The sequence below is a fragment of the Caloenas nicobarica genome, chromosome 20 (genome assembly GCF_036013445.1).
Source record: "Caloenas nicobarica isolate bCalNic1 chromosome 20, bCalNic1.hap1, whole genome shotgun sequence".
Taxonomy (NCBI): Eukaryota; Metazoa; Chordata; class Aves; order Columbiformes; family Columbidae; genus Caloenas; species Caloenas nicobarica.
Window position 1 is genome coordinate 7,893,233 of NC_088264.1, and position 20,715 is coordinate 7,913,947.

At 54.1% G+C, this 20,715-nt stretch overlaps 1 protein-coding gene across 5 annotated transcripts in view; it reads left to right on the forward strand.

The window, feature by feature from the left end:
• The first annotated feature begins 274 nt into the window (after nt 1–274).
• NOS1AP (nitric oxide synthase 1 adaptor protein) overlaps nt 275–20,715 on the forward strand; it is a 42,741-nt gene continuing 22,300 nt past the window's right edge. For all 5 annotated transcript variants that reach the window (XM_065649032.1, XM_065649034.1, XM_065649033.1 and 2 more), the window contains exons 1-2: nt 275–449; nt 9,688–9,759. In XM_065649032.1, the coding sequence (XP_065505104.1) occupies nt 345–449; nt 9,688–9,759 (177 nt within the window). In that variant the 5' untranslated portion in view covers nt 275–344. The remainder of the gene's footprint in view (nt 450–9,687; nt 9,760–20,715) is intronic.

Sequence of the window (20,715 nt, forward strand, 5' to 3'; positions counted from 1 at the left end):
GGCGCGCTTTCCTGCACCCCCCTCCCCTCTTTTTTTCAAACTTTGGCGGGGCCGGGTGCAGACCCGGCACCTCGCACTAGATGTCACCGGTGCCTTCCCTACCGCCCCTTTCGGCTCCTCATTTTTTTTAACGCTTCCCGGCCCCTCCCCGTTGGAAGAAGCGGGGGGTGGGTTGCGGAGACCCGCGCTTACAGCCCCCCCCTCCCCGCCCTTCCTCAGCGCTCCGCGGCGGCGCGTCCCCGCCCCGGGGCCGGCCGAGGCCGGGGGCGGAGGTTCCGCGGCGGAGGTTCCGCGGCGGCGGCGCCGGGCGCGCTGCAGGGGCCGCCGGCCGCCGCGGGGCCGCCATGCCCGCCAAGTCCAAGTACAACCTGGTGGACGACCGGCACGACCTGCGCATCCCGCTGCACAACGAGGACGCCTTCCAGCACGGCATCTGCTTCGAGGCCAAGGTGGGCAGAGGGCGCGGAGGGGTTCGGCGGGGGTCCGCGGGGGTCCCTGTCTAGCGCTTGCCCCCCGAGCCCTCGGGATTCCTTTTTTCCATCTCTCTTTTCGCGTAGCCTTGGGTTTTCTCCACTTTCCCCGGGAGCCCTTCCCCGTGGCGTTGCCTGCTCTCCCTCAAACTCAGCTGCAAAGAGCCGGGCGAGGCTTCCCACCCATCCCGTAAGGATGGTGAAGCTGGTCGGGTGAGTCCACCTGGAGCGGGGGTCACCCCGCTGCTTCACCCGAGCATCCCTCCTGGCTCTGCGTGCTGTTGCTTGGGGACGCTGGCCCGGGAGAGCCAGGGACTGTGTGCATCTGCCTGGAAGGAGCGGGGAGCTGGGGCTTTGCTCTGCATTTCCAGCGCCGTGGGTAGTGCTGCTGTGATGGGGGGGCGGTTGGTGTCTGCAGGATGCCCTGTACCCCGGTGCTCCTCTAATGGGATAAACTCATTGTGTGAGCGGAGGGAGGAACTGCATGCCATTTGTGGTGCCGTGCAAGAGGTCAGGGCTGCCCGCCTGAAATAAATTTCTCCTTACATACATAAGCCATCCCTGCTAGTGGATTTGGCAGGAAGCAGTCTATTTTTTTTTTTTTTTTTCCTTTCTCCTATTGGAACCTCTCAGTCTCTTACTCCACTTAGGTTGTGGCATTCCACAGTGTGAGTCCTTGTGATCTCACAGCAGGCTGGGAAAAAGCTCAGCTACCCATCATTGCTGCCCAGCCTCAAGCAGGTAGCACTGGCTGGCAGTGCACTGGGAAGTAGCTGGGCATGAAGTTTGAAAAGGGGAAGCATAAAATTCTACCCCTTTTGCTGTTCCTGAGGGATACAGTTGTCACACTGATGAGATACTTAAGTGAGGCTGACTTGGAAGAAACCTGGTGTAAAACAGTTCTGAGTGGCAGAGAGGCAGGCATCTATTGCACACCGTTTTCCTCAGAGCACATATGCTGTCAAGGGAAAGAAATCACAGATTTGGCATCTAATTGCATGCAGTGCCCTGGGGGCAAGGTTGTGGCCCACTGGAGGGTGTCAAAGTGTTATTTTCCCCCTTTTCTCATAGCTGGGAGGGTTTCTCTGCAGAGGCCATTGCCTTCCTGACGGGCATTGTGCTGCAGAGAGCAAAACAGCAGAGGAGTTGTTTACGGAGCAAACTTAAACCTGCTTTGCAACTCTTTCCTGGGAAAGACTGTTCAAATTCAGCTTTGCAGCCTTTTGCTTCTGGATTATTGGAGCCGATTTCTGTTTTACGGCCAGCACCTGCTCACGCCTCACCTGTGGGGAGGCTGCAAAGCACCTCCAGTACTAAATGCCATGTACCTCTTCCATGGCAGGTTTGGGCAGCCCAGCTTGGGGGGTGAGGAGTGGGGTAGGGCTTCAGCTGCCCCCTCGGTCTGCTCGCAGCTCATCTCTTTTCCGTGCTGCGGGTCTGGCTGCATGAATGGGGTTGTGCATGTTAGTCTCTGTTAGCTCCTATTTCTCTTATTTGGTATCCCGTGGCACACGTTAATGCCAAGCACAATCCGTACAAAACCCAGCTTCTGAATTTGTGGGTTTCTCCAGCAGCTCCTGATGCCAGATGCAGAATGCAGATGGCTTAGGCAATTACTCCATCCTTTTATTAGATTGCTGGAGATTAATTAAATGCTTACACTCCTTTAGTTCCTTTTATCCCCAAGAATCCCAAGCGCTTAAACCAGCACAGCTCTTGTTTTGGCTGGGCACCCAGTGCAAGTCGCAAAAACGAGGAACTCTGCTTTAGAGCAGAGCTTTGGGGGAAGATTAAAGATGAAAAATGCTCATCTGGGGCACCAGGATTCATATGCCTGTCTCCTAGAAGGCTCCTAGGACTGCTGATACAGCAGGCAGCGGGGATCCCGGTGTTCCAGCCCTCGGCAGCTGGATCAGCGGTGTCTGCTCCGGCAGCCCAGGATTCCTGTCGAGCTTGCTTGGGGCTCGCTGCAGGGGGGTAACGTGGGCCTGAGTCGGTGTGCGCTTGTTTATTGTTTTAATTTTAATTTCACACTGAGACCTATGCTGTCTGCTGCTGTCTTTATGTGGCACGTGTCGAGGATGTAATGGGTGTTTTGGTTCATCAGTAGCTGCTGGCATCTGTGCCGTTGTGCCCCTTGCCTCTCTCCCAAGGGAGTGCAGGCTCCCTGGGGTGGGTGGCCACGGGCATTTGGGATTTGGGCCCTTTTCAAGCACAGAGCGATGGACTTGCGCTGAAGCAAGGGGTTGTGTCACATGCGATGCCATCAGGAGACTTGAGTTGCTTGTCCCCACTGCAGCCATATGCTCTGGCACAGGGACGCCAAGTCTGAGCGAAGTGTCCTCTAAGGATTATGTTAATCCATTTTCTGGAGATAAATCCAATAGTTGGAAAACCCCACTCCATCTTCTTAGGAATAGTAATGCATTTGACACTTTTGGATCTGTTTTTGTTGGCCACCTCTCTTGGCACCAAAACTCTCTGTCCCTGGGGCTCCTCAGCCGGGCTGCTGGGAATTGGAGGTGCTGGCTCCAAGCGAAGGCAAGGCGTTCGCTTTCTACTGTGTCTTGTGGTCTGAATTGTTGAATAAAATCAAAAGCCAGGCCTCTTGAGTTAGCTGAAGCATTCAGATGAAAGAGGTGGGAGCTGCAGCGTGGCACAGGAGAACAGGCATAAATTGCCACTTGTGCAATGGTTTCCTGGTTAAATAAATGGGTATGTAGAGAGCAAAGCCTCCTTCTGTCCTCCTCCGCCTCTCCGCCCAGCGCTTTGCCAGTCGGGGTGAGGAGGAGGGGGATGCGAGTTTACTCCTTATCTTCCCAAAGCCTTCCTGCTGCAGGACAAAACCCGAGGTCCAGCTTGTGCAACACCAGCAATTCTGCATGTTCAGAAATCATGACTCAGGCTACTCCAATGCCTCCGGAGAGATCGGCATGTAGAGGCAATTAAATGGAGTGGTGGAGCCTGTCACTAGACTGCTGGACCCCCGTCCGTTCGAGTGCAGGGGTGTTTGGTGCTGCCAGCTTCGCACGGGGAAGCTGTTGCTGGCCCCTGTCATTAGAGCCGCTCTCAGGAGCTCCTGGGCTGGGCTCTCCTCAAAAGCAGCGAGAGATCCCTCCTGCCCTGGAGATCTTGTGCTCTAGAGCAAGGTCCCACCTACCAAATACCCATTATTTGGAAACAGCTCTTAATTCTTCAGTGCCAAGACTCACTAATCTATTAGCAGTGCCATAACATACGTGGTTCCCAACGAAGGGAGGAGATGGGGAGATGCTGCCCATCTGCAGAGCGGGGGAGATGGGCCGTCCAGCCAAACCGGGGTCCTGGGGCAGACCCACCGCCCGCGGTCCCGGACTGCCATGGGCTGCGACAAGATATGCTGAGAACCACTTTTCCTGATATCAGGCCTGTCTGCAGATAAATGTGGGACTGGAGGTTTGGGAGCATTGCTGTCCTGGGCAGCAGGCGGGATTTTGGGGTTTGGGTGGTGGTGTGTTGGGTTTTTTTTTTTCCTTTTAAAAGATCTTGGCAACCAGGCACTTTCTCTCATATTTGTCAGTACTTTTCTCTGCCTTTGTGCGTGGGAAACTGAAGTTGAACTGAACATCTGCTGCTGTCTATGTTTGGAGATGGGACATGAAGGAGATTTTAGTCTGATCCAGTAAGTTCCTTCCTCCAAAGCCCTCCAGCTCACCTGCTGCCACCTTCCCGAGGCTACCAGTGCTGGCAGTGCCTGCCGGTTGCTGCAAAGATAAATCCTTTATCAAGAAAAGGATTATGGCCTCAGATGAAGACTAAGCAACAAATGCATGTGTGTTTCCACTCTTGTGTATATTTTTATGTGCATAGGGTCCGTACATAAAAGCGTTTGAAGTAAGTTGAATTGCATGCAGCAGCTCCGATCAGGGTCTTCATTTCCCCGCTCTGCTGCAGGCTCCCTTCCCACTGAGATTTCCTTTCCTGGAGGGCTGGGAAGCCAGAGACAGGTTGTGTGAAGCTCTGCACCTCTTTAGCTGGCTGGGAGAGACTTGGCAGCTTTATTTGGGGGCTGTTTGTACTGGCAGCTCCGGAATAGGGTGTGCTCCGTCAGGGCTGCTCAGCCTAGAGCAAAGCTGCAGTGTGATTTAGCCCAGGATTGCTTGCTTGAGGCTATAAATAACCTTCCCGAGTGCCACAAAAGTTCTCGTCTGAAACAGTGGCATATTTCTGCCATACTTGTTAAGTCAGTTCACAGGCTGCTAAGTGATGCTCTTGGCACAAAACAATCCTCTGCTGGGATTTGGCAAAGCTGCGTGTGCCCAGACTGTGGGTACTGGCCGGGCAGCGTGTGGGCTCGGCAGATGCCAGAAGGTCCTGAGGACGGAGCGATGGGAGCGGGATGCTCTCAGCCCTGCTTTCTGGCCACTGAAGCGCTTGGGTCTTGCACAGCCCGTACATGAACGCCTGTTAAGACTGTAAGTGGGTGTAGGTGCAGGAAGCTCTATCCCTGTGTGTGGGGCAGCTGCAGGCAGCGTGGCTGGACGGAATATGGAAATGGGGGCGAGTGGACAGCCCTGCTTTATTGGCATGGAAAAACATCAGCTCTCCCGCTGCACCCCCTTGCTCTGTGTCCCCCTGCCCCTGCTGCAGGGTCGCATCTCGCTACAAAGGTGTCTCCCCTTATTGTGCGAGCCCCATTTTGGCTGGGGAGAGGGGAGGGTGGGTGCAGTGCGCATGGCTCTGGTGGGCACTGAGGTCTTGTTGCGGGACCCCCAGAGCTCTGTACTGCTGGTGCTCGAGTCCCTGTGCAGCTCATCTGCAGTGCAGGCGTTTCTGGGGTCAGCAGGCAGGTGAATGCCAATATCCTTAGGGCATTGGCTTGGCCACTGCTGCCTGGCATGAGGTGGCCCTGTGTTGATGCCCACTGACTGGTTGTGTAGCTCTGGACAGATCTGACACGCAGCATTAAACTACCTGGCCCCCAGGGCTGGGTGCACCCCGGTGTCCTTAGGGTGCAGAGCCCTATCACGGGAGGGTGGGAGCCCTCCGGCGCAGCAGAGAGCCCGCTGCACCCATCTGCTGGGCTTGGGCTGGAAAGCCAGGGCTTTTTTCCAATGAAGTCAGCTGGCATCCCAAATTTCCGTTGCTTTTGGCCTCTGAGTCTGCACCACCACAGTCTGAGTAAACTTCCCCCCTTTCTGTCCAGCGAGGCTGGGTGTTCCTGGGGTGCGGGGCAGAGCGGGTGCCGTACCAGCCCAGCCCCGTGGCTCCCCGCTGCTGCTGTGCGTGGGTGAGTGGGAGCACTGAGACAGCAAAAGTCCCGGGAATTTGGTTTCTCCTTGCTTTCCTTGATGGCAGCAGCCCCAAGAGAAGCCCTTATCAGCCAGGCTGGGTGTTTCCCTGGGCACTGGGGAAATAAAGAGGTTTCAGATATTGGGGCACCTGGCTGGGGACTGGTGCCCAAGCACTTTGGCCCTGCAGCGCCTCCGCAGAAGCAGCGGCTCGTCATCTGTGGTGAGCTCCCTGACGCAGGGTGGCTTTCCGTGCTGGAAGCCCGTCGGCCAGCCCATCTAGGCTCCCCTGTAAGCTGGGCGTGATTCAGCCCTGACCTTTGCACGCAGGATGGGGCTGGCGGGGAGGCAGCGTGCCTTCCTCGGGAGGGCGGCAGCTCTGCTCCGGGAAGGCTTTCGCTGCCCACCACCTGCAAGGGACCTCATCAACACCCCTCGAAAGGTGTCCCCCAGCCAGGGGTGCGGCCAGCCTTCGGTTTTCCGAAAATATCTGCCACCCGCTGTCACAGAAAAAGCACCTTATCAAGAAAATCCACTTCTGACAGCGCAGAAAACAAGCACTATTGAACAACCTCAAGGAAAAATGAGAAACTAAGTGACTTGTGCAAATATTGCTTTGGCAAAATGCTCTCCTTTGTTTTCTGTGTGGGGGTTTGTTTTGTTTTGATTTGGTTTTTTCCCCTCTGGCCTGGGGAGGACTGGTATTTCCCTGAACTGGACAGGTCTTGTAAGCCATGGAAGCAGGGTGCATAGCATGGGCTGCATCTGGTGGCCCCTTCCAGCCATGCCCGGGACAGGGGACCCTGCTTGCATGGGAGGGGGGCAGCGAGCAGGCTCCTTTTGGGTGCTGAGAAGCCCCGATCGGTGCCATGGTGGGGCGAGGGGCTGCCCTTTCCAGGGGCCCGGGAGGGACAGATGGAAGGCTGGGTCCCACACACGGGGATGAGGAGCAGCAGGGTGTGCAGGGACTGAAAGCATCCTGCAAAATAGGTGCTTTGTGCCTGCACGTGCCACCGGGCAACACAGCCTCGAGCGGCTCTGGCCACATGCAACACAAGGGCAGCCTTTGTGGGGCTGCCTCCTTACAGGAGGGACCCCCTCGGCTGCCCATTCACTGGTGCTCCAAACAGGCAGCCCCTCTGCTCCTAACTGGGCTGGGAAGGAAGGGGGCTGCCCAGGACCGCCCTCCCCGCTGAGATTGGTGACACCCTCATCCCGCCTGGCCCTTGGGTGCAGGCTGGGGGCTCCACCTCAGCCCCCCATCCCCTGGCAGGATGATGGGGATACAGATCTGGAGGCGATTATTTGGGAAAGCTGTGTCCTGCATATGTGCATGTGGTTTCCTTCTCGGTTCCCGGGGGCTCGGGGAGGGTGGGTTCTTTCATGGGTTTATTTTCTTTGTCAGCTCTCTTTCACACAGCTTTATTTTCCTTCCTTTTGTCTGGAGCGCCTTCCTTTCTCCTCCCCGGGCTCAGCCCTGGCCCCGCTGCCTCTCTTTCCCGCATGGATGCTGGCCGAGCCCTGGGAGCCCAGACGTTGTCCCCTGCGGGGACCAGGGCCACCTCGCTTGGGCTACACAGGTTTTAAAGGAAGGCAAAACCCCATGTGCCCGGGGTCTGGGAGCCCCAGTGCTCAGGGGTCCCTGGGGCTCCTGTCCCAGGAGGGGGAAGCTGTGTCTCAGCCTTGGGGTGGCGTGACGGGAGAGTCTCCCACCCCGGAGGCTCCTGCTGCTCTGCTGATCCTCAGCTCTGCATCGCCTGCTTTTTCCCACAGCTCTTCCCGAAATGAAGGTCGGTGCTGTGAGTAGGAGGGCTGGAGGAGAGCAGAGCAGGAGCAGCCTTTATCACCTGTAAATCACTAATAAATATGGGTGGTTTCTCAGGCTGTCCTTACTCCTCGCCTGGGAAATAGTAGTTAAGCTGAAAGACTGACCTCCAAGTCCACATTTTTGGGAGGATACTCATCGCATTGTGAGGGGTTACTCCTCTGCAGTGCAGTTCCCGCTTATGATTTCTGCCCTGAAGGCAGAAATAATCTGGAGATACTTTGTCCATCTGTTGAGTTTAGTGAAACGTGTGCAGAATACCTGCCTGCGGAGTAGGGGGAGAGGTGAGTGTTTTTGGAGCTCTGAGCACAGTAACTGTGTGAAATGAGCCCACGCTGTGGCTGGCGGTGCCGTGGGCTCTGGTGGAGCCGCGCTCTGGGCGCGGGATGCAGCAGGATGCCCTGGAGCCCGGCTTTGGAGCAGAGGCGGATCTGCGTGGTTTGCGACTGGAGGACCATCCAAGGAGCTCCCAGGTGGTGTCTGGTTTCTGCTGGGGGGGCTCAGAGGGAGAGATGCTGTGGAGCCAAGATGTCCCCCTGGCAGCGGAAGGCAGGGAAAGGTTTCTCTCTTACGTGCTGCACGGTGACTGTGTGCCCAGGGCTCTGGCTGCCTCAGCCCTCTTCCTCATCACCTACTTTTTACTGATGGCTTCCGGACTTTATATAAGAAAAGGGAATCAACTGATGTCAAAGATGCCTCTCTTAATATGACCTGAACCTTTGAAGGGGTGGGAAGGCTCCATTTAGGGAATGCGACTGAAAACTTATCAAGACTTGTGCTTTTGTGGCTGGGGTTTGAGCAGCTGGGTCTGGGCAGCTGATGCCACCTTCGCTGGCAGGGCGCATTGTGGGCTTTAATTCCCAGTTACGTAAAGCTGCCCTGCGCTGTTGGCAGCCTGCTCGGCATGTGATGGGCTCACCAGCTGTTTGGTGTTTATTTTTATATCCCCTCTATTCGCATCTCCTCGCAGCACCGGCTGCCCGGTGCTGGTTGCTGGACGCCTGCCTCCATCTGCAGCCGGGGCGGGAGCCGTGTGGCTGGGGCTGGCCTCGCCGAGCCGGGGGCGCTGCTTGAGTCTGGGGTGCAGAGGGTTTGCAAGGAGGGCTCCTGGGGACAGCACACACACACAAAACCCAGGGGAGGTCGTGCAGCCTCTGAGCTGTGTCCTCAGTGGAGGTGGCAGCAGCGTCCCAGCAGAGAGCAGCTGGGAGTCCCGCAGCGATGCTGGGTGAGGAGCAGCCCTTTGCCTGCACCGTGACCCCGCGTACAGGTCCGGCCGTCTAAACACCCATCTCAGCGCTAGCAACCAGTGACCTGCGTTTTCAGGGTGTCAGCAAAGGGTACGGTCATGTTCACAGGAACATACAACCCCGCTGGGTTTGGTGCCCACGCTGTGCTGCTGGGGGTTACGTCAGCGCTCGCGTTGAGATGGAGCGTGGGAGCACAGAGGGCTAGTAAATAGACTCAGAATGCTTTTCTTCTAACTACATGTTTTTAGTGCTCTGCATTGACTCTTCATCACTTGTCTGTTTTCCGATCCTTCTTCTGAATCTGCCCTCTTCCATTTTACTTCTTAAAGGGTTTTTGTTCGGCAGCTCTCCGTGCTGGGTCGCAGCGGTGCTGCCTTTGGTCCCCTTTGAATAGCAAAGCGGCTCCTTTATTCTGCAGGCTTGGCCTGGAGGCTCAGCATCGCTGCAAGAACAGCCAAGGGTTTGGCAGGGCTGTAATTGAATAGTGAAGGGCCTGTCACAGGACAGGTTGCCCCAGCTATTTTAGGGATGTTCCAACATCCAGGTCTATAATAGATGACTCAGTGCAGCCGAGGGGATATTGGCTTATACCTATGGGCTTTGATCATGGCATAGATGAATGAGTCCTGCTGGCCTGATTATCGAAGTTATTTTATTGTTAGAATAAGGGCTGCTGAATCCTTGAAACATTGCGGTGGGGGAACAGCTTTGTAGGGGGAGACATGCAATGCTTCAATGCAGTGGGCAAAATGCCTCCTATTCCTCAGAAGTGGTGCTGGGTTCCCTCCGAGGATGCCATCGAGGCTTTGGTGGGACCATGAGGTTTCCAGTGCCATGGAATCTTGACTAATCTGCTGTTTCTTCCCCTCCAGTACATTGGGAGTCTGGATGTGCCGCGGCCGAACAGCCGGGTGGAGATCGTGACGGCCATGCGGCGGATCAGGGTGAGTGTGGCGAGGACGCTCCTTCCCCTTGTGCATCGGGGCGGCGGGGGCACCGCTCCTCCATCTCTACTTACAGCCTTGTCCCACATCAATCCCATCTTCCAGGTTATTCATAACTCTGTATTTTTCACCATCGCTCTGTCCATGGAGATCTCCGTGGCACCCCAACGCGGTGCCTGCAGCTTTGTGCCACGCTGCCGCACCCGGAGCATCGCCGGCGCTGGCCGTCCTCCGCGGTGCCTGGGCAGGCTGCGCGCCGCAGCGGGGCCGGCCGCAGCCCCAGCAGGACCCTCTCTGTGCGCACGGGGCTGCGGGATGGGGTGGAAGGTGGGTGCAGGACGTGGGGCTGCTGGAGCCAGATGGAAACCACAACGCGTCCGTGATTCAGAGGATTTCCTCGTGTGTCAGTCCCAATTCAAAGGCAACAGCAAGCTACTTATGGAAGAAGTATGTTTGTTTTTTACTGTTTGCGTAAGCACTTCAGCCGCGTGAAAATTTGGACACTGCCTGGATATGCCAGCAGGTTAGTGCCCAGTAAATGGCAACGTGCAAATTAAAGTGCTGAGTAATGAGCTGTGGGGCCAGCCAGCGGCGAGCTGGTTGAACAGCGAATAGGTCGGGGGTGTCAGCTGGTGATGAAGTCATCTGGCTTCCCAGAACACTTGCAGTCAGGATATGGGGCGCTCGCTCTGTATAATGCTTGGCCGGTAGCCAGGAGAGGAGCTTTTCCTCTGCTTCCCGGCCTCGCGCCTGCACAACTGGAAGGTGTCCAAGGGCGAGCTGGGGGGCGATGAGCAAACCACGCACCCGGCGAGCTCGCTGCCCTCAGGCTTAAAACAGCAGGAGCTTGACTGCTCTGCGACACACAGGGCAGGTAATTTGGTCTAGTCTGTGGGTCACATTAAGGGGTCTGCCACGTCTTCCAGGGATGGCTCTCTCCTGGAAATAACACTCTATAATGGAAGGAGCTGAGGACACTGGCGGGGACCTTGAGTGATGGCTGAGCTGTTTTTCTGGTGGCCTCGTGGCATCCTGCAAGCCCTGGACCTGGTGGTGTGGCCAAACAGCCCTCCCGGTGCTTCTCCCTCAGCCCCTCCTGCAGACTGTTGCTATCATCTCCTTTTCTCTTTTCTCATTACCAGAGGAGGAGAGAAGTATCATATCCCAAGGACATGGATTGCAAGGTTCTTCTGTTTCAGACTTTCAGGGTGTAAATAGTCTGCGTGCTTTTCTCAGCAGCTTTCCTACCCGCTGCCCGGTCCTCTCAGTGGTGGTTGATGTTGCTGTCAGTGCACAAGTTGAAAACTGCTTTATGGCTTTAGGTTTGCTCACCTTGGGTCCAGGTGAGGCTTGGGACAGAACAACTCTTACGCTGTCAGGAGCTCTTATAAACAACTGCTTTCTCTGCTGCCTTTCAAGATAAAACTTTTGAAAGAATGCAGCTCCAGCCCCAAGATTGCACAACTCCGCATTGGCATGGGAGGATTGGCACAACTTTGAGGGCCTAAATAAACCCTAGGAAGGAAGAAAACACTGAACACCAAAACATTATTGTTGACCAATATGAATAAACTTAATCATAGTCTAGAAAATTCATAGAAAAATCTCTGAATGGCAGGGAAAGGACACAGATTTGGGTAAAATAATGATTTCTCCTGGTGAGTGATGTGCTTGAAATGTGTGCTCAGGCTTCCTTGATGTAATGCAAGACAGGAGAGATACAAGTCATTGTAAGGCCATGAGTTTGCAGGTCAGATCTGCCAGAGAGACTTTCCATGTCTGTTTACTTGTCGAGGGGTGCTGTTTGTGAAGAGGATGCCAGGATGGTTTGTTTGACGAGAGTTTACATGCATAGCCCTTCCCTGGTTTCCTGTGCCTTGCACTGGCCTTGCACCCAGCAGCAAGGCGTTCTTGGGGTGTTGCAAGGGCATTTGCTGGCTGGGCTGGGTGCCGAGGCTGGTTGGAATTTGGCTGGAGGTCAAGGAATGCGCGTCCTTCTTAAAGCAGAAGGGTAGTTGTGTTCTTTAAGGAATAAAGTAATCCCAAAATATTGGCATGGGGAAACCAGAGGAAGAAAAAGCTTATTTAGGCACAGAAAGCGAGCAGCGGGAGATCTTTGAGTGCAAGCTGCAGCGGTTCTGTGTGCAGTGTGTGAAGCAGCTGCGGACCCCAAGGTTTGTACGGTTTTAAACGCGGTCCCTGGTTTAGGGGGAATGTGGTGTGTCCCAGCGTGTTGTGAGTTCCTGCCGGTGCAGGAGGAGGACCCTCGCTGTCCCCCCTGCCGCCGCAGCCCCCCTTTCAGTGCTGCCTTCACACTAGCTGCTTACCGGGCTTTGGCTCCGTTTAATAATGGTTAAAACAATGATCCTGCAAAGAAGTGAGGAAGCACGCTGCCTGGCAGCGGGGGTCCCCAGGCGGGACAGTGCCCTGGAGTGCCCCCGCAACCGCCCGCAGTGGGGATGGACAGGGCCACGAGAGCAGCGGCTCCAGCAGCGCTGCCCCCTCGTCGTCCCCAGGAGCCAGGACTGGGAGCCGAGCGCCCCGGGTCTGGCTGATCCCGCCTTCCTGCGCAGATGGAGCCCTGACCCTTGGGGGGCAAAGAGGAGGACACGGCATCGCCGGCATTGCTGGGATTCCTGCTCAGCCGGGTTCTGCTGCCCCGTGCAGCTCTCCCGAGCACGGGCAGAACGGCTCCACCAGAGCCAGATGTATATATTAAAGCCCAAATTTGCTCCTTTTTGTGGATCTGGATCCAGAGGGACTTTATGCAGGGAGGCAGTGTTGCCATCCCCGTCCTCCCCGTCCTGAAGGGCTGGCGGCAGCATGGCTATCCTCACGGTGCTGGCCCGAGGGAGGGGTTTTGTCCAGAAGCAGGAGGATAATGGAGAATTCCCCGGATTCTTGCAGCTGGGGGGTGAGGAGGGAAGGGGGGCACTGAGCTGGCTGCACCGCCTCCCGCTTTTCCTGCCTGCGCCGGCTGGGCTGGTGGGGACACAGCCCCGTCGTGTCCTGCGTCTCGGTGCAAATCCCTGGCCCTGAAAGGAGTTGGTGGAATGGGACATTGGCCATGCCAAAGATGCATTTGGGCAGCAGTTCTGTGAGCATTTGCTGTGACTTTCCGGCAAAGCCAACATCTTCTGGCTTCCCTGCAGAGCACCGATAACCACATCAGTACTAGTGAATACAATAGGCCAGGGCTTATTTTCCTTGGCAAATGGGCCAAGGAAAGTTGTGCTTGTGTTTGTACAACTGAACCCCTTCTCCTCCTCATTCCAAAACAGGGTGACCTGGTCCATGTAGCTTCATGCCCTAAGCTGGTGGGGTAGGTTTACCATCAAAGTGTTCCTTGGCTCCTCTGGACGCAAGGTGTGAGAAACCCATCTGTAAGTCCAGATTCTTACCCTTGGGCACCTGAACATCAAACGATCCTAAGCTCAAGAGTAGTTAAACGCTCATTAAAGCTGCAGCCAGCCTGTCCTGTTGGTGTGAGCCCAGGGGACCTCCCTTGCCCAGGCTCCCCTGGGAAGCCGCAGCCCAGAGGCCACGGTGCTCTTCTGCTCTGTGCCCATCCAGGGCAAAGCGTGTTGTCAGAATGGAAATGTATGCAAATGCTTTCCCCGTGCTCCTGGCACGTCTCCAGGGCAGCCAGTGCTACCTGGCTATGGCTTGGTGCGGCCACTCTAGAGAATTTTTAATCCTTTTTTTTTTTTGCTACTTAGATTGCTGAGTGCAGCTTTAATCCAGGTTTTCTTTGGTGCCAGAAAGGATGAAATCCTGTATAGGTGCTTTTTTAAAAGCTGCTTTTCTGGAAGTCTTCTGCAAGCCTGTTTCTGGGAAGTGTCCAGCTGAGTTTTGCAGGCTCAAAAAAAGGAGGTATTTCAAACACTTTAAAAATCTAGCTCCTCTACACCTCCCACTCTGTCAGGTACATCTGATTTTGTGGGACTTCTGGTGCTTTGCATAGCTGAGCTCTGTTTTAGCAAATTGGCAAAATTAACTGAATTTCAACAAGCTGGTTTAAAGCAAGATTTTTTTTTTGCATCCTCTGCAAGCCACACGCACAGTTGGACTGGTGTGAAAATTGGTACATTCGGCCAGTTATTTGTGTAGAGTGCTTGGTGTAATTTTGAGCTCATTTAATTAAAATGTTTCCAAGATAACCTCAGTTCCTGCCATGGTGAGTGTTTTTAAATTGTTAGGGCATTTACAATGATGCAGTCTCTTTTTAACATATATATGTATATATATTTAATTTCATCGTGCAAGGAGCACGTAAAACAGAGCAGGATTTGAAAGCAAGCTGGCCCTGCACGTTTGGTGTCCGCCTGGGGACAGCAGACAGCGGGAGCCACCATCCCTGGAGGGGTTTAAAAGGTGTTCAGATGAGGTTCTTAGGTTCTCAGAGTTGGGTTATGGTTGGACTCGATGATCCTGAGGGTCTCTTCCAACCGAAACGATTCTACGATTCTGTGAGATGCTCGTGCTCGGCTGCCTGAAGAGCGCAGCCCGCTCCTTGCCAAGTCACGGCACTCGGTGCAGGGCGAGTTATCATCGAGCTTAACGACCTGACGTGATCATCCGAGATGAACGAGATTACGCTGTATTAGATCTGAGAGGAACCAAAGGGGTATTTGTAATAATTTCAAGTACTCTTTCAGTGCTCTGACAATCGCAGTAAAAAGGGTGAAGGTTTCTGAGCAAATTTATTGTTTTTTCTACCAGTGCCATGAGCGCCACTTAACATCATGATAAAATAATAGCTAGTCCGGCATCGCTACCAACATGCCACCTACTTGATTGCAGTAATAGGTCAGGATCTTATCTTGTGGTTAGTATTTAATCAGTAAAGTAGCTAAATTAGTACCCAGGTTCACCGGAGCAGCTTTTTGAGCAGGACAGCCCGCAGGGGAGGGCGGTTTCCAGGAGAGCTGGCCCAAGCGTGGTGGCCCTGGCTTTGCTCTCTGTTGTAATACCACAGCCAGGATGCGGCAAGTGTTTTCCAGCGAAGCTTTGTCTGCTCCTGGCAGCATTAAGTAGTGCGAGTTGTAGCTACGCTCGGTTGTAATGCACATGTAAGTACAATTACAAGTGCAAGGAGGTAAATGACTCCGTGTGGCAGAGGACAGACGCCTGGGCTGGTGAGACGTGTGAAGCGTGAGCCATTAACACTGGAAAGTGAGGTCTGAGCCCCGAGGGAGCCCGGCGGGCATGGGGCTTTGGGCAGCAGTTCCCTGGCAGACATGAGCAAGTGCTGTCCGTGGGGGCTGTCCGTGCTGTGTGTCTGTGTGCCGGGCTTGCTGGCCCACACGGTGGCAGGAATGACTGCGCTCAGCCGGACATGCGACCTGATGGGTCCTGACGAGACGAGGGCCAGGCAGGATCCTCTTCCCTCAGTAGCTGGCCTGATAAATAAGTCATGATAACCCCATGGCCTTTTGGCTTCAGCGGCGCCCTAGCTAAGCATTCTCTGCCAGGCTTGGGTGACAGCACGTCTCTCGTGGCTGGGCTCCAGCCACGGTGGGGAGAGCTTGGTGGCAGGGGGTCCAGGCTGGGAAGGAGCGGGGAGTTCCCAGCTGGACAGAGAGCTTGGTTGTGGAGCCAGCGAGGATGAAGGAAACCGTAACCCGGAGAAGGGAGCGTGCTTTGGGAAGGCTCATGAGCCCGAACGTGCATGATGGTGCATTGTCTTCCCCGTGTCTCCCGTCTCGCTGGGATGCTCAGCCCTTCTGCTCTGGGCAGGTGTCCCAAGGGCTGGTGGTGCTCCGGGCTCTGGCAGGAGCACGCGGGCTGACGCTGGGCACGCCAGCCTGAGCAGCAGAGCCTCTGGTGGGCGATGCCGGCCCGCAGCCAGGCAGGTGCCTTTGAGAGGGAGGGGAGCCGGGTAGGCGCCGAGCCCGCGGCAGGGCTGGAGCTGCTGGCAAAAAGCTGGGAGGCAACAGTGCCCCGTGTCACCGTCACGCATCCTTGCCCTGTGTTTGCTTGCATTTGCCTTTCCTTGGTTGGCCTTTCTTCCTTCTCTGAGAGCTGACGGCATCTCCCCGTGACTCATCTCGGCTTTCCCCGCTGGCACGCGCTGCGAGTCACGGTACCGGCTTCCCGGTGCCATCGGCTGAGCCATCGGCAAATATCCGCTGGGAGCTCAAGGGAGAGGACAGGGAATAACGTCTACCAGGCTCCCTGAACCTGGGGGAAAAGACCTTCAGCATTGCTCGTTCCCAGCCAGGGAGTGCTCTGCTGGCTCCCGCCCCTTCTCTAAATTCAAGGCCAGCCTGTCAAATCATTTCGCAAATGTCTGTCCCCTTTTGTGCCCCTTCCTCTTCCTCCTGCTTCACACTTGTTCTTCCTCAGCAGTGTTTCTTCAAGCAGCCTGTAAGCATTGCACGAATGGGTTGTGTGTTCATTGGGCTCAGCAGAGCCTGTGCAAGGGTGTCGGTGCCTGCTGGAGAGGTGCCCCTGGCTTCCCGTGGCTCCTTTGAGGCTCTCCATGTTGCACGCACGTTTTTGGTAGCACAGCAGGCCCAGTTTGTTGCCAGGGCTCAGCTGCACTAGAAGCAAGGGAATCTGGTGCCGCAGACCTTCTTTACTGCAGGAACACGGTGCAGCTGGAGCACTGATGCACAAAACGTCTGCAGTGCCACAAATGCCATGGAAGCTGTGCTGGTGCCGAGGCGGCTCTCCTGCTGTGCCCATGCTTGCTCTGGCTTCTCCTCCTGCCAAGAAGGGAGTGATGTGTTGCATGCTCTGGCTCACAGACGTGATTGAATTGAGCCTGGCTGTCAAGGCGGGGGTCTGCAGCTTGTTCTGGGAGATCTGGGGTCATGAGAGCACTGGTAATTGCTGCTTGTGAGGGTTTGAAGAGTTCTTACAGAAACCATCGTCCTTTGATAGCCCTCTGCTCCTTCTGCAAGGTGACAGAGCTGCCTTTGATTGCCCGACCCTCTAACTCTCATAAGCCTCTGCAGAAAGTCCTGTTATCGAGGGAAGGGGCTGTGTTCAGCGTCACCAGTCGTAACTCCATCAGCTCCGTGCACTCCAGCCCCATCAGTGTCACGAAGACGTGGCAGGCTCTGCTGCTTCTAGAGACTTGCTAGCGAAGATAACCACTTCCACTTATCTTTGCATTTTAGAGTAAATACCTGTGTATAAGAATAAGGTTGTGGAGCACCTGGGAGATTGTTGAGGGGAGGAACGCCACAGAAAATGGGTTTGAGAGGGGTACGCTGGGGCGCGGCTGGTTTCAGGGTCTGCAACTTGTCCTGGCATCTCCCTTTTGCAATCCCCTTGTGTTGTGTCTCCTCACACCCATGCTATTGCTTTTATTTGGAGTTTTTTGTTTCCCTCTGGCTTACTGCAACATGGAATTTTCCTGCATTTTTTTAGTAAATCAAGGCTTCATCAGTTTGCTGCCATCATGGCAGCTTTTTACTCTTGGGGTGAAGTGGGGTCCAAACACTCCCTTGTGCTGAGCTCTGCAGTGACCTCGCGTGGACCTGAGCAGAAGAGTCACGGGCAGCTGCCTCTTCCAGCCAGACGTGTGTGTCCAGAAATGATACCTGGCTCTGTGCTTAAGGGGAGAAATCACTTAGGAAAAGGAGAGCAAAGAGTAAAAAACCTCACAGGCAGGGAGTCAGGGGTCAAGCAATATATATTGTCTGTTTTATGGTTGAGAAGCTGAGACACAAGGAGACTAAGTGACTTGTCAGACTCCTTGCGAGGGAGACATCCCCGTGCAGTGAACCAGGCTGGATTAAAATCGAACCAGGCTGAAGTCAACACTTTAAATGCTACTCTCATGTATGATACTTTCTGCTCTTGTGCTTCTCTGCTGGTCCTCGAAGGCCAAGGACCCCTTGATTTAATTTTTTGAAGTGTTCTCCTCTGCTGCATCATTTAAGAAGAGAGGCAAAGCGCAGAGCTGCAGCCTTGGGGGGTAAAAAAAAAAGCCAAATGCTCCAGTTTCTTCACTGCTAAAATTAATTCTTGGTGGTTTTGGCTTGGTGCAGCAGGAAGATGTTCCAGGGGATGCTGTACACCAAATGGCCGAGGGGGCAAGAGCAGCACCAGAGCCTGCCTGGCGAGGAGGGTTTTGGCACAGGTTTTGTGGCTGTGGGAGCCGTACGGGGGTGTGTGTTACGGCGTGTTCCTGTGGCGTGCGGGAGCGGAGGAAAGGCTCACATCTGCTAAAGGTGAGAGGCTGCAAAAAGTATTGTGCGAGCTGGTCTGGGGAATGGATCTCGTTTAATTAGGGAGCTGGAGGGAAGGATGTGTCTATTGTCGGACAGCAGAACAAGAAGCACAGCTGAGAACAAGATAAAGGAGCCGAGCGCTCTCCCGGTCCCGGCGGAGATGGTCTGTAGGGTACAAAGCACAATGAAAGCCCTGCGGGACGGTACTCGGTTGGTGAAGTGATGTTTCGACTGGGATTTCTGGAGGGATTGGGCTTTCCCAGGCTGGAGTGAAGTCTGCCTGGAGGAATGTAGCCAAATTCAGGTGTTTTTTGAGAAGAAAATGTTTCCTTCTCAGGCCAGGCTTCCCTGATGGAGAGCAAGGATCCTGGTGATTCTTAATCTGTCACTTGGTCTTCACCAGCATGAGTTTAGCGTGGTAGGAAAAAACCCCAACCAAACCAGTTCTTGCCATATGCTTCCCTATGGAAACTGCTGATCCATTTCAGCGGATACTGAAAAAAGATGGTTAAATTTCAGCCTAAGTCTTTAACTGAAAACAGCTCCACCTGTGGTGTTTTACAGTGTTGTTCTTGGATTGCAATAGTGATGTGCACTGTAGGGAGCCATCTCTTCCTTGTTCCCCTGCAAGGCCTCTGGTTTTGTTTCGGCATTTTGCTCCAATGACATTTTCTTACTCCTAGTAGCATGACGGATGGGATCGGTCCGGACTCGTTCAAACTCTCCCTGATCCTCAGGAGCTTTGGGGATGTGTGCGCATCTCTCCAGTACTGCAAACACAAAGAACACGTCTCTGCTGACCTCCAAATGCATGCTTAGAAATCCGCAGTAGAGAAATCCGGAGTAATTGGCCCAAAGCTGGCGGTGAGCGTGATTCAGGGTGCAGGGCCCGTCGTGCTTTCTGTGGTTTGAGTGGATCCCAGCTAGTCGATCTTCTGTGTTTGCCTGAAGTCAAAGAGCCCGCGATGCGAGGAAGCTCTCCCCATGTCCGAGCTGCAGACAAGCCCGCTCTTTGGATAAGCGAAATAGAAAGAGTTCGTTTTAACCTCTGGGACTTAGGAGTCTGGGAAACCTGTCTCATGTTCTCATTGCTTTTCTATAAATTCTCTTCTGTTGCTGCTTTGAAGTGTGTGTTAAAGCAGAACACGTTATATCAGGATGGTTTATATCCGTAGTGATTTCAACAGTGCTATGTTTTGAGATAAAGTCACCTTTCTCTTTTGCTGCATGTTCCCTGCTCACACTGCCCGGGACCACGCTCTCTTCACGGCGTCCTTTCCTCTGGGTGACGCCTTTCGATGTCTCCAGGGTTTTGGTCTTTTTTACGATGCATTTCAGCATTTTGTGGATGCAGCTTCTGTTCCTTTTTCCTTTGGGAGGCTGCTTGGCCAATGCAATATAAAATCAACCTGAAATGAGTAGATGCCAAATTCCGGTACACTTGACCTCGACAACAAATGCTCTTTTTCTTCCAGACCTGCATAAAAATGAGCATTGCGGTGCTCTCCTTGCTGTGGGGTTTCCTGGAAGCACAGCAACGTTCTGTCATCTGTCTGTCACCTGTCTGTCTGTCATTGCTTCACTGGGGCTCCACCAGCGAGGTGGATTTCAGCCCCTTAATCTGGGCTGTGTGGTCACTTCAGATGCCTTTTTTTGTCAAAATGCATGCAAAGGAGGGAACGGCAATGTATTCTCTAAGTCTCTTAGCCAGCATAATAGCTCTGTGAAGTACACTTTTAATTTCGTTGAGATAGTTTAAGATTTCAACTTGCACAGAGCCAGTGCTGTGAGCACTTGTACTGCAATCCTTTGGCTTGATGTGAAGTCCTATATTGGCCGTTTTCTAACTCCACTTAAAATCTTGGAACTTTTATTAGCTTGGAATTTTTTCTATAATTCTCTCTAAATCTCTCTGAAGAACATTATTCTGACTTGTTGACTTCAGCATGTAGAAACTAGTGAATTATTCTTAATACTTGCATTAGTTATTGCTGAAATAGGAGCCATGAAACAAGTGTGATATGAATAATTACCTCTTCTCTCCAGTTACAACCCAGAAACGTTGGTGAGCACCGCCAGCATCTAATGGGCCCCACAGGGCTGGCTTGTTTCTGATGTGCTAAGTGTTTAATGCTGCTGCTCATTTATTCTTTATTAATTGTCTGAATTCCGTAATTGCTGATTTAGTTATGATATTACCAGCTTCCCTTCCTTCACTTTGTCACTGCTTTTCTGCCTGGCTATTCTCATCTGCCTTCTCAACTGGTCTTACTCAAGCTTTTTATGGAACGGTGGGAGAGCAGCTCTTTAGCGAGCAGTAAAAAAACCAACCAAACAAAACCGAAATAAATCCCGTATTTCACAACGCGAGGCGCGGATCTCGCCGTGCTCTGATTCGGCTGGCTGTGCCGCACTGACACCTCCCGAAGCGCGGCGCGGGTGGGCGCTCGTGGCGCCCCTCTCTTTGTCGCCCGCCCTTGGGGTGGAGTTGGGGCGTCTTTTAGCTCCAGCCGGGGTGCCCGCGCTCCTCTGTGGTGCCAGCGTGCAGGGGCGTGATCTCAGCTGCCTCGAGGCAGGGTCTGTCTGAGAAGGAAAGCATTTTGGGAAGAAAGCTCATCGTGAACTCGGGGGTTTTTGTTTTCCTGGTAGGACGTTGGAAGGTGCGTGGCTGGGCTCTGCCTGCCCTGCTCGGCACCGCCATCGGGTCTCGCCTGTGCCTGAAAGAGGCAGGGGTTCAATTAGGGGTTACCTTAAACTGCTGCAAATGGCA